General features: G+C 40.6%; 1 protein-coding gene across 3 annotated transcripts in view; it reads right to left on the bottom strand.

The window, feature by feature from the left end:
* btbd10b (BTB (POZ) domain containing 10b) overlaps window positions 1-13,825 on the bottom strand; it is a 113,463-nt gene that overhangs the window by 85,085 nt on the left and 14,553 nt on the right. Inside the window, exons 1-2 of one of the 3 annotated variants that reach the window (XM_073049907.1) lie at window positions 10,957-11,070; window positions 2,354-2,741 (exon numbers count right to left, since the gene is read on the bottom strand). In XM_073049907.1, coding sequence (XP_072906008.1) covers window positions 2,354-2,361 — 8 coding nt within the window. In that variant the 5' untranslated portion in view covers window positions 2,362-2,741; window positions 10,957-11,070. Of the gene's footprint in view, window positions 1-2,353; window positions 2,742-10,956; window positions 11,118-13,825 lie in introns of those variants that run through there. The other 2 variants (XM_073049906.1, XM_073049908.1) reach the window with 2 other exon arrangements.

Below are 13,825 nucleotides of genomic sequence, written 5' to 3'. Positions count from 1 at the left end.
TGGAAAGAGTGAACAATTTCAAGTTCCTGGGTGTCAATATCTCTGAAAATCTAACCTGGACCCAACAACAAGGCACTGGTGAGGCCAAATTTGGAGTATTGTGTACAGCTCTGGTCACCGAATTATAGGAAAGATAGAGGGAATACACAGGAGATTTACTAGAATGTTACCTGGGTTTCAGCACCTAAGTTACAAAGAAAGGCTGAACAAGTTAGGAGCATAGAAGGTTGAGGGGGACTTGATACAGGTATTTAAAATTATGAGGGGGATAGATAGAGTTGACATGGATAGGCTTTTTCCATTGAGAGTAGGGGAGATTCAAACAAGAGGACATGAGTTGAGAGTTAAGGGGCAAAAGTTTAGGGGTAACACAAGGGGGAACTTCTTTACTCAGAGTGGTAGCTGTGTGGAACGAGCTTCCAATAGAAGTGGTAGAGGCAGGTTTGATATTGTCATTTAAAAAAAAATTGGATGGGTATATGGACAGGAAAGGAATGGAAGGTTATGGGCTGAGTGCAGGTCGGTGGGACTAGGTGACAGTAAGCATTCGGCATGGACTAGAAGGGCGAGATGGCCTGTTTCCATGCTGTAGTTATTATATGGTTATATTGATGTAGTTACAAAGAAGGCACAACTGTGGCTGTATTTCATTAGGAGTTTGAGAAGACTTGGCTCCAGAAGCACTCTTATTTCTACAGATGACAAATCTGTAGAGAACATTCAAACTGACCGCATCAGCGTCTAGTATGGGGGCTACTGCACATGATCGTAGTAAGTTGCAGAGTGTTGTAAGCTTAGTCAGCTCCATGGTATCAGGACAAATTTCAAGGAGTGATACCTCAAAAAAGCTGCATCTATCATTAAGGACACCCTTGTTCTCATTGCTACCACCAGGAAGGAGGTGCAGAAGCATGAGGGCACATACTCAACGATTCAAGAACATCTCCTTCCCCTCTATCATCTGATTTCTGAATGGACAATGAACACTAAACCACTACTTTTTAATTTCTATTTGTGCACAACTTAACTATATATACCTACTATAATTCACATTTTTTTCTCTATTATTATGTATTGTATTGCTGCCAGAAAGACAACACATTTCACAACATATGCCGGATATATACCACTACATTACTATAAAACTGTGTAATAGTTCCCAAAAGTTGCAGTAGAGGAATTCATCCAATGTACACTGCCATGTTCTTTTGATTGACTGTAAATGAACAAAATCAGCGCAGACACCTCATGCAGATAATGGACTGCCTTCATACAATGCTGTCAACGACTGCATCGACCAAATCTTTATTTTTATTGTGACAATCAAGATCATTGTCAATACCTTCAAATTATTCATAGTTCCTAACTTAAAATAGTGAAATCATTTCATTTCACTCCTAGTTATGTTTGGCATCTCCAAGTCCGAATGCTTGAAACCCCAGTGAGCAAAACAGTTCCGAATTATCTTACTGCTCATTTCTCACCAACTATCAGTGACAAAAATCACTGCTTTTTGAATACAAGCACATGCAACTAACACTATTTAAAATGTGTTCACACCAATAACAGTGTAGTATCTAATGGCCACACAAGTGGTCGCCCCTGACATTAGTTAGAAACTGTTCAGCAACAGTCTCCTGCCCTAATTAAGCAGCTTGCTGTCCCCAAAAAATGAAGGGAGTTCCAGCTTTTTTCTCAATTAGTTTTTATTCTTTTAAGAGTTGTCCCAAATGGCTGCCTCAACTAACTGATGGCCCAATAACCAGAATCTGCAGTACATCTAATTGTGCAGTGAATTTTTGAATAATTACAGTACAGTTACTTCTTTATTTTTAGAAACTTATTTGTTTTTAGTAGCAGATGTTATACCACATGAATCTGGCTGTATTAAAGATTCATTGTTATCACTGAAATTTTGTTACCTCTGATCTAGTAAGAAATGACGACTACTTTTTAGTCTGGTCTTTGCTCTCTTGACACTTCTTTCTCTTGTTCTTCTTTACTGTTATAACATTCAATAAATTGGCCATAAAACAACAAAATGGGATGCTTCATTCTTGACCTCTAAACAACCATTAGGAAGCTTTAGGATCCAACAGATTCAAGACCTCACCTTGTTATGAATGGCTCTTACACCTTATTATCTACCTGCACTTCCTCTGTAACTGTAACACTTTATTCTGCATTATCTTACATTTCCCTTGTACCACAATGCACAGATGTGATGAAAATATCGGCACGCAAAACAAGGATTTTCACTGTACCATGGTCCATGTGACAATAATACATTCATTTACTAAGTGTTCCAAGATTCTGCTAACATCCACATACAACAGTCAATTAACCTACTGACCTGCACATCTTTGGAATATAGCAGTATTCAAGGGAAATACAGTCGGTCCTCCTTATCCACGAGGGATTGGTTCCGGGACCCCCCCGCGGATACCAAAAAATGCGGATGATCAAGTCGGTGGACTTTAGGACCCAGCGGAGCACCAGAGCTTATTTAACCTGTCTCAGTGCCCAGACAGAGTGGATGTGGAGAGCATGCCTCCTGATTTAAGGGAGTCCAGTACCATACAGTAAAACCTCAAAATTGAGGAACATCAATTTGGAACAGAGATGAGGAAGAATTTCTTTAATCAGCATGTGGTGAATCAGTGGAATTCATTACCACGGACGGCTGTGCAGGCCACGTCACTGGCTATATTTAGCCTCTGGCATCTTGACTAATCAAGAACCTACAGGGAGAAGGCAGAAGAATAGGTCTCAGAAGGATAATAATTCAGCCATGATGGAATGGTGGAGCAGATTCAATGGGCCGAATGGCCTAATTCTCCTCCTGTCTTATGGTCTCCAATAGAATTCATGAAAAACTATACATAAAGATTGGCAAACTAGCAATGTGCAAAAGAAGGTAAATTGTGCAAATAAAATTAATATGAGTTGTAAATAGTCCTTGAAAATGAGCCTGTAGGTTAGGTAATGGTGATCCAGGTCGGTTTAGGAGTCTGATTGTTGAGGGTAATAACTGTTCCTGACCTTGGTGGTGTGGGACCTCAGGCTCCAAACATCTTCCATTCCCCTCTCAGCATTCACTATCTAATCTTGGTCAAGCTTCTACCTTCCTTCTCACAGCAATTTCTGATGCAACATCTGAACTTCGTCCTTTTCCCATGGTTCAAAGACCCCAAAGATCTCAAGGTTACACAGTGACTCACGTGCACTTTTCTCAATTTGTCAGTGCTCACAATGTGGTCTTCTTTCAAATGGAGAACCCAAACAATGACTGGATGACTTTTCTGCAGAATTACTCCATTCAGTTCATTAGGTTGCACTTCAGTTTCCAGTAACCTGTCACTTTAACTCTCCACCCTATTCTAATCCCTGATCCTTCAGCCATCTCAGTTGTTCCAGCCAAGTCCAAGGGTAGTAAGCAGGAGGAACATGAAATCATCTTCTGACTAAACAGGACATAGTCCTCAAAACAATAATCAACAAATTCATGTTTTTCAGTTATTAGAGTTTCCAGATATGGTTAGAGCAAATTAATTAATTAATTAATTAATTCTGAAACGAGTCATTAATGATGCTGTCCAGGTTTCTCCTTCACTGGACGCTACCCAATCTGCAGTATTTCCAGCATTCTCTTCAATGTTTTCCTGGTGATCTTCAGCCTACAATTCCAGCATTGTTTTGTCTTGCTATATACGGCCTTTGCTCACCTTTGTTCCAAAAGTCCTCGAGACAATTTGGCTATGATTAACAAGAATTCATCCCCAAGCGTACATCAACCCTGTCAAATACAATCCCTTATCATCTCCACTCCTTCCCTTTGCTACAACCTAAAACATGATTGCCCTTATACTTTTCCAGATCATTGACTTGAAAAGTTAGCTCTGGTTCTCTCTCCATAGGTGCTGCTTGACCCCAGTATTTTACAGTTTCCTATTTCATCAAGGATCAGATTTATTTGCCACATACATTTACATGTAATAGAATTTGCTATTGGTCATCATCAGAATCAGGTTTAATAACACTGGCATATGTTGTGTAATTTGTTGTTTTGCAGCAGCAGTATAGTGCAAAACAGAGTAATAAAAACTGTAAACTACAATAGGTAGTGCATATAAAAAAATTACTCAGCAGAGCAAAAAAGAGGGGGGCCAAAAAAAGAGGGAAAAATACCGAGGATGTGTTAATTTGGTCATTCAGATAACGGATGAGAAGAAGCTGGCTGCGTCGTCAAGCTCCAGTAACTTCTCCTTGATGGTAGTAATGAGAAGAGGACATGTCCTAGGTGATGGGGGTCCTTAATGATGGACGCTGCTTTTTGAGGCATCGCCTTTTGAAGATGTCCTCGATGCTGGAAAGATTAGAGCCCTTGATGGAACTGGCTGAGTTCACAACTTCCTGCAGATTTTTCCAATCCTGTGCAGTTATCTCCAGTGTTTTATTTTATCTGAACAAATGTATTCTATTTTATTTAAGGATACAGCAAGAAACAGGTCCTTCCAGCCCACACCACCAGCAACCCACCAATTTAACACTAGCATAATCACAGGACAATTGACAATGACTAATTAACCTACAGTGCATGCATTTTTGGACTGTGGGAGGAAACCGGAGCACCTGGGGGAAATCCAAGCGCACAAGGGAGAATGTAGAAACCTTCTTATATAGGAAGCCAGAATTGAACTCCGCCACCCCTAACCACAAAGTTACCATAGCACTCAAAGGTTTAAAGTTGGAAGTGTAATGTTTATCCTATCAATTATCTGGCTACATACCAAACTAACAGGACTATAACTGAGGCATACACAAATAGCTTGCTAAATACCATAAAATTTGTTACAAAATAGGTCACGTGATGCCATTATAACTATAGTAATGAAGCACTTTGAGATAAATTTGAAAGTTGCCTGTTGTAATGGAAGTTCATTAAGGAATTGCAGTAGTATTCATACAGAGTTCTTCTAATTTTTTTATTTTTAAAAAAGCCAGTTTAAAACAAACTGAGCTTGGTTATGGTACTTTGACTTAACAGTGAACAACTTCATGAAAAGCAACAGCAAGCTAATAATTTGGAAAAAGAGAAGGGTGAAAAGTGATATAAATAATTAAAAAGATATGAATATTTTAGCAGATAGCAAAATCTTTACAAGTGGTTTCGGCTTCACAGGGTGTTTTGGTGTAAAGCATTGAGGCACAGGGTACTTAATGCAAAGAACCAAACCAATAATTTGGAGTCTATAGTGAGTCATGACAGATTAAGCAGGTCCTCATTCGAATTAAAAATGAGAAGGCATCTTGCAAGATCCAGAGGGGGACATAAAGATTACCTTTATTCAGCCTGAAAATGTTGCCATGCTTCTGGTGCCAACGTAACATGTCAACTCAATAACCCTAACCCATACATCTCTGGAATGTGGGAGAACACCAGAGCACTTGGAGGAAACCCATGCGGTCATAGGGAGAACATACAAAGTCCCTACAGACAGCGTCCAGCTTTATGCTAGCCACTACTTGCCATGCCGATGGGAGAGGGGAGAAGAAATAATGTCAGGGGTGGGTGGAGCCTTTGATTATATTGGCTGCTTTACTGAGACAAGTGAGAAGCATAGGCAGATCCATGGAGAGGAGGTTGCTTCTGCGATATGCAGAGCAGATGTCACACCAAGCCATGATGCATCCAGGCATGTTCCTTCCATGGTACATTGACAAAAATTAGCGAGGATCAAAGGGGACATCCTAAGCTTTTTTCACCTTCTTAAGGAAATAGAGGCATTGGTGAGGTTTCAAAGTCAAAGTAAATTAATTATCCAAGTACAGTACTGTGAAAAATATCATGGGTTGTTGCAAGAAATTCTGTAAACGAAGATGCTTTCAAAAATAATGAAATGAAAAATTTTGAAGTATCAAAAAATTTACTATATAGAGCAGTAAACAGTAAAAAACTGAATCCAATCAATATTTGGTGCAACCACCCTTTGCCTTTAAAACCGTATCAAATCTCTTAGGTACGCTGTCATGCAGTTTTATAAGAAAATCGTCCAGTAGGTTGCTCCAAGCATCTTGGAGCACTTGCCACAGTTCTTCTGCAGACTTTGGCTGTTTCACTTGCTTCCCTCTCTCTGGGTAATCCCAGGCAGCCTTGACCTTGACCATGTATACCATGGCCATGTATTTGGGGTCATTGTCCTGCTGCAGACAAAGTTGGATTCGATCCGACGCCTCCCTGATGGTATTGTGTGATGAATGAGAATCCATTTGTACTTTTCAGCATTGAGGATGTCATTAATTCCAACCAAATCACCAACTCCATTTGCAGAAACGTAGTCATAAACCTGCAGGGAACCTCCACCGTGCTTCACTGTTGGCAGCACACACTCATCCATGTAGCACTTTCTAGCTCTTCTACAAACAAACTGCCTCTTGCTTGAGCCAAAATTTTCAAATTTTGACTCATCAATCCAGAGTACTTGCTGCCATCATTCAGCACCCCAGTCCTTGTGTTTTTGAGCAAAAGCAAGTCTCTTAGCTTTGTTTTCACTTTTTGGCAATTCTTCCATGAAGACCACCTCTGACAAGATTTCTCTCCACTGTCCGGAGGTATACTTGGGTTCCAGTGGTTTCTGTGAGTTCAGATCTGATATCAGTGCTGGACTTCTTCCGATTTAGAAGGAAGTCAGTTTAATGTAACTCCTGTCTGCTGCATTCAGCTTCTGTGCCTGACCAATGCATTTCTGGTCAGCTGGTTACTTCTTCTTAAGAGTTTGGACAACACATCTTTAAACTCCTGTCTGCTGAAAAATTTCTACTTGGGAGAGACCTACTGATGCAGAATGACCACCTTGTGTCCTGTTGCTATGCTCAATCATGTCATGGTGTGAGAATTAATGATTTGAAGGTTAAACTGTCACATCTGCCACACTCTCATCTTTTAGTTTGGTTGTCCTTCACTCAGTTTGATTCCTTCTACACACATTTCTGTTTTAATTAATCAGTTTAGTTCATTCAACTCATTATGTCATTAATCATTAGCACCTATTTGTTATCTTTGTTTAATCATGCACCGAGCAATATACCTACAAAGTTACCAAGTTTTTATTTGAAAAGGGTCTATTACCTAATGTTATTTTCTGTGAAATGCAAAATGTTCTCTGTAACATTTAATTTTTTTGAAAAATGAATGCTCTTTTCTATTGACATACTAATGCAGAAGACAACAAATAAACATCTAAAACAAAATTTATTTAAAAAATATAGGGTGCCGAAGACTTTTGTACAGTACTATACATATATGTCACTACATACAACACTGAGATGTATTTCTTCGCAGACATTCACAGTAAATATAAAGCAGCAAAAGGGAATCCATGAAAAACTGCACACAATAAGATGGACAAACGTTGTGCAAAGTTGAGTGAAGTTATCCCCTCTGGTTTAAATGCCTAATGGTTGAGGGGTAATAACTCCCTGAACCTGGTGGTGTGAGTCCTGAGGCTCCTGTACCACCTTCTTAATGGCAACAGTGAGAAGACAGCATGGATGAGATGTTGGGGATCCTTGATGGATGCTGCTTTCCTGCAAAAGCCCTCCACGTAGATGTGCTAAATGGTGAGGAGGGATTTACTCATGATGGACTGGGCCACATCCACTACTTTTCCATTCAAGGATACTAGTGTTTCCATATCAGGCTGTGATGCTTCCCATCACTACACTCTCCACTACAAGTTTGTCAAAGTTATAGATGAGATGCCGAATCTTTGCAAATGCCTAAGAAAGTAGAGGCGCTGCTGTGTTTTCTTCATAATGACACTAATGTGCTGAACCCTGGAGAGATCCAATGAAATTACAACACCTAGGAATTCAAAACTGCTGACACTTTCCACCTCCAGTTTCCTCTTCTTGTAATCAATTATCAGCTCCTTGGCCTTGCTGACATTGAGTGAGAGGCTGTTGTGCACCACTTTGCCATATTTTTAATCTCCCTCCTATATGCTGATTCATCATCACCTTTGATTCAGCCTATGACAGTGGTATTGTCAGCAAACTTAAATATGGCAATAGAGCTGTGCTTAGCCTTAGTCAAAAGTGTAAAGTGAGTCGAGCAGGGGGCTAAGCACACAGCCTTATGATGTACCTGTGCTGATGGTGATCGTGGAGGAGATGTTGTTATCAATCCCAACTGACTGGGAGTCTGCAAGTGAGGAAGTGGAGGATCCAGTTGTACAAGGAAGTATTGAGGCCAAGGTCTTGAAGCTCACTGATCAGTTTTGAGGGGACTGAGTGCCGAGCTGTTGTGTACTGCTCAGCTAGGTCTTCTATTACACAAAAACAAACTACACAAATTCAGAGTGGATCACATTATAGCATATTTATTATTTTACTTGCAAGGGGAGATATACCTCCAGCCAGGTTTCATTGGAAATATACCTCTGATCTTCTGTTTAAACCAAAGTACTTTTTTATCTCCCCCCCACAAATAACAGAATTATGCTGCTCCATTCCAAAACATTACATTCCTCTGTTATCTTCATCCTTATCTCATTCACACACTTGATCTTTAGAAGTTCCATCATGTCCGCTGTTATCAAACATCTCTTCCGGCCATAAAACAAATTGACTGTCATCAAAGAAAATAGCTTGTTCCATACAACGCAAACACATTTGCAAGCTTCCTCACCCAAACCAGCAAAGCACGTTAGGATTTCATAGACCCTATTTCATTACATTACATTTTACGAAAGTTACCAATTCATAAATACTTCAGGGTTACGATACATTTCCACTCTGTAGACAAATTGAGGGGTGACCCTTTAGAAGAGAGGTAAAGAGGAACTTTTTAGCCAGAGAGTGGTGAATCTGTGGAATGCTCTGCTACAGGCTGTGGTGGAGGCCAAGTCCATGTGTATATTTAAGGTAGAAGTTAATCATTTCTTGATCAGTCGAGGCATCAAAGGATATGGAAAGAAGGAAGTAGTATGGGTTGAGTAGAATCTGGGATCAACCATGATGGAATGGTGCAGCAGATTCGATGGGCTGACTGGCCAAATTCTGCTCCTATGTCTTATGGTCATAATGAAGAGCATCCTGATGTGTGCATCTTCACTGTATAGATGCTCCAGCGCAGAGTGAAGAGCCAAAGAAATGTCATCTACTGTGAAACTGTTGTGAAGGTAGCCAAAATCAGAGCAGATCCAAGTCTCTCCTCAGGCAGGAGTTGATATGTTTCATCACCATGTCTTGACCATGACTGGATTTGTCATTATGATCCAGAAAATTATGGTGAAAAGTTTCAAAGCTGTGGTTGCTTGCAACCAGGTCACACTGATGTGTTAATAGACTTGAGAAAAATAGTTTAGGATAGAAGCTTGCACCTACATCAATCACACTCTCAGGATATGAGGAAAGTTGTATAGTAGTTTATGAAGATAAAATTTGGAACAGCTTTAACTCTCTCTGGGAACAAACAATAGCAGATTGGTAAGCACAAGAGACTCTGCAGATTCTGGAAATCCAGAGCAACACATACAAAATGCAGGAGGAACTCAAGGTCAGGCAGCATCTATGGAGGGGAATAGAACCTAGAACAAAGAAATCTACAACACACTATAGGTCCTTTCATCCACAGCGTTGTGCCGATCATGTAAACTTAGTCTAGAAACTGCCTAGAATTTCCTTACCGCATAGTTCTCTATTTTTTCTAAACTCCATGTACCTATCTAAGAGTCTCTTTGAAGATCCTATTGTATCCGCCTCCATCACCATCGCCAACAGTGCATTGCACACATCCAGCACTCTCTGTACAAAATACCTACCCTGACATCTCCTCTGCACCTACTTCCAAGCTATACATCCAAAACTATACATCCTCATGTTAGCCATTTCAGCCCTGGGGAAAAAGCCTCTGGCTACCCACATGATCAATGCTTCTCATCATCTTTACATCTCTACCAGGTCACCTCTCATCCTCTGTCACTCCAAGGAGAAAGGCCAAGATCACTCAACCTATTTTCATAAGCGTGCTCTCCAATCCAGGCAAAATCCTTGTAAATCTCCTTTACACTCTCTCTATAACATCCACATCCTTCCTGTAGTGAGATGACCAAAACTGATTACAGTACTCCAAGGTGGGTCTGACCAAGGTCTCATATAGCTGTTAACAGTTCCTCTAGCATTTCGTGTGTTGCATTGGTAAACTGGTTTATTATTGCCAACCGTACTGAGCTACAGTAGAAAACTTGTCCACTGCATGCTGTTCATACAGGTCAACTTATTACAACAGTGCATTTAGGTAGCAGATCTAACAATAACAGAATGCAGAATAAAGTGCTACAGAGAAAGGGCAGTGCAGGCAGACAATATGGTGCAAGGTCATAATGAAGTATCCATGTTCTCATAATGAAAGAACAGAAGCAGGTTATTGTTTAAGCTTTGCTGAACACTTCACCAATGTGAAATTATTAAGTCACACAAAAATTCAACTGCAAACAGCACTGGTGTATAAATACACCAAAAATGTTAAAAGAGTTAACAGATCATGCAGCGTTGATGGAAAGGAATAAAGAGCTGAAGTGTCGAGACGACCTGATGAAGGGTCTCAGGCCGAAATGTTGACTATTTATTAATTTTCATGGATGCTGCCTGACCTGCTGAGTTCTTCCAGCATTTTGTGTGTTGCCCTGGATTTCCAGCATCTGCAAAATCTCTTGTGTTGGTGCATAAATAGCAAGTCACACAGTATTCGCACAATGGGCCGCACAGTCCTGTGGGTTTCTGGTGTGAATGTTGAAATTTTTTTTTGCAAGTATGAAAAGGGCTACAAATTCACATTTGCATGCACACCACAGCACAATATCTCCAAATATCAATGTACCAAGGCTAAAACAAAGGTGCAAATTCAAAAGGAACATGTCAAATTCCACATAATATTTGTAATCATTCACTAACCTGGAGTGCTTATAGAGTCTGCGAGGTCTGTTGTGAGATCGACGATCCCAATTTTCTGGATCACTAGAATTACTATCATAAGGGTATGGCCGTGTAGCCATCCCACACTAAAGATCTCCACTCAACCAAATTCTTCAGTCTGCACACCAGACAGCCATAACCTGCAAAAACAGGGTTCACTTTATTATTGCAAATATTTCCAGGTTTGCACAATGTAATCATTCAAACAAATAGATGAACAACATTACAAAGTTTTCCATGATCGTAGCAAGTCCCATAACAGAGGCAAAGTCAAATCCATGAACTTTGGAAGCTCAGTTTCACTGTACACAGGTAGAGATAATGTCATTTCTCCAGCACAGAAAACATACTTTCTTTCTCCAACTGTTTCAATGCTCGAGACAGCAGCTTCCAGTTTAGTCTTTGTTGTCTTAATTCTCTGCCTGTAGAGTCAGAGCTTTACAGCATGAAAACAGGCTCTTCAGCCCAAATACTCCAATGCTGACCAAGATGCCTCATCTCAGCTGCTTGCCAGCATTTTCCTCATAACCTTCTAAACATTCCAATCCACATAGCTAACTCGTTATTGTATCCGTGTCACCCACTTCCTCTAGCAGACCATTCCACAAAAATACCACTGTGTAAAAAAGTTGCTCTGCCCCCAAGCTTCTATTAAAATTTTCCCCTCTCACATTAAACCTTTTGCAGCTAGATGCAAGAAAATATTAGACTTGGCTTATACCAACTTTTGCGGAGCTTACAAGGCTCCCCCCCCCCCCCCCCCACCCCACTCTCACCTTGGATACTCAGACCACACATCCATTTTGCTAACCCCTGCATACCAACCACTAGTTAAGCAAATCAAACCAGTTCACAGTAAGATCAAGATCTGGTCAGAAGGTGACACACCAGTGCTTCAGCTCGGCATTTAACATGATCATCCTTAGAGGCTGGTGCGTAAACTGTCTTTGTTGGTACTTAACAACCCTCTCCGTAATTGGATCTTGGACTTCTTGACATAAACACCCCAGTCTGAGTTGGCAGTAACATCTCAAGCTCCGTGCTGAGCACTGGTACTCCCCCAGGGTTGTGTGATCAGTCTGCTGCTGTTCTTGCAGCAGAATGGGAACAACAACTTTCTACAGGAGCACCATCAAGTGTCCTGTCTGGCTGTATCGCTGCGTGGAGCGGAAGCTGCAAGGCATCGGACTGCAGGATCCCACAGAAGACAGTAAAATCTGCTGAGAGGATCATCGGGGTTTCCCTCCCCACATCTGTAACATTTATCGGGAGCATTAAAGAAGGGCCCAAAGCATTGTTGAGGATCCCTACCACCCAACCAACAATCTTATTGTCTCACTGCCGTCAGGGAAGGAGGACAGAAGCATCAGGGCTAGGGCTGTCGGATTATGTAACAGCTTCTTCCCCCAGGCTGTGAAACTAATGAAAATCCTGCCACCAATGAGCTCTCATCATTGTTTACTGTTTACCTGTGCTGTACTTTACTACATGCATTTTGAATTATATATAATTAACTTTTTTATAGTATAATTTTGTTTTATGTGTTGCGTGTGATATACGTAGTGTATATGCAGTGTGGTTCAGAGGAATGTTATTTCTTTTGATTGTATATATGTAGTCAGATGACAATAAACTTGAAATTGAACTTGAACTATAGCTTCTTGTTCTTCATTCCTGGACCTTCAACCTACCTATGAACCTTATGATTTAGACACCACCAGCCTATCCAACCTCTCCCTATAATTCAGTCCTCTAAGTACGGGTAATAAGTTCTGTCACCTACTTGTGGCATTACCTTTTGAAGGTGTTCTCGACAGTGGGGAGGCTAGTGCCCATGATGGACCTGGTAGAGTTTACAACCCTCTATAGCTCTTCCCTATCTCGTGCATTGGCCCCGCCATACCAGGCAGTGATGCAACAAGTCAGAATGCTCTCCACGGTACAAATGTGAAAATTTGCAGGAGTTTCTGGTTATCAATTCTCTTCAAACTCCTAATGAAATATAGCTGTAGGGGTGCCTTCTTTGAAATTGTATCAATGTGTTTATTCCTTCAATTAAATTGTTATCAATCTTATTGTTCATATTTTCTTAACATTCAGAGAACATGAGAGAACTGTCCTTGCACTGTCTCCTCGTCTGTCAACACTGAACCAATTTCATTACCTATGGACTCATTTTCAAGGACTCTACAACTCACGTTCTCAGTACTAGTTCTTTTTTTTGTATTTTCAGTTTGTCTTCTTTTGTACTTAGGTTGCTTGTCAGTGTGTGTGTAGTTTTTCCAACAATTCTATTGTATTGTTTTGTTACTATGAATGGCTGCAAGAAAATGAATCTCAGGATTGTATATGGTGACATATACTATGAACATTGATTATAAATTCACTTTTAATTTTGTCTGTGGCAACCTTCAAGCTCGAGAAGAATTTACACATTCTCCTTAACTGTGTTTTTTATTTTATTGAGATACAGTGCAGAAGTGGTCCTTCTGGCCCTTTGAGCTGTGCCACCCAGCAATTTAACCCTAGCCTAATCACAGGACAATTTACAATGATCTATTAACCAGTACTGTCTTCGGACAGTGGGAGGAAACCAGAACACCCAGAGGTCAGAGACAGAACATACAAACAATTTACAGGCAGCGGCAAGAATTGAACCTGAGACACCTTCCCTGTAAAGTGTTGTGCTAACCACTACGATACCGTTCTGCAAGAGAGTGAGGTTCAGAGGGATCTGGGTATTCTCATGCACGAATCACCTAAAGTGAGCAGGCAGGTCCATCAAGTAGCTTCAAAGGCAAACAGAATACTAGCATTTATTACACAGAGTTTGGAGTTTAAGGAAAGG

The sequence above is a fragment of the Hemitrygon akajei genome, chromosome 6 (assembly GCF_048418815.1).
Source record: "Hemitrygon akajei chromosome 6, sHemAka1.3, whole genome shotgun sequence".
NCBI classification, from domain to species: Eukaryota; Metazoa; Chordata; class Chondrichthyes; order Myliobatiformes; family Dasyatidae; genus Hemitrygon; species Hemitrygon akajei.
Note: the sequence above shows the minus strand (reverse complement) of the source record. Positions and strands in the feature narration are given on the sequence as shown.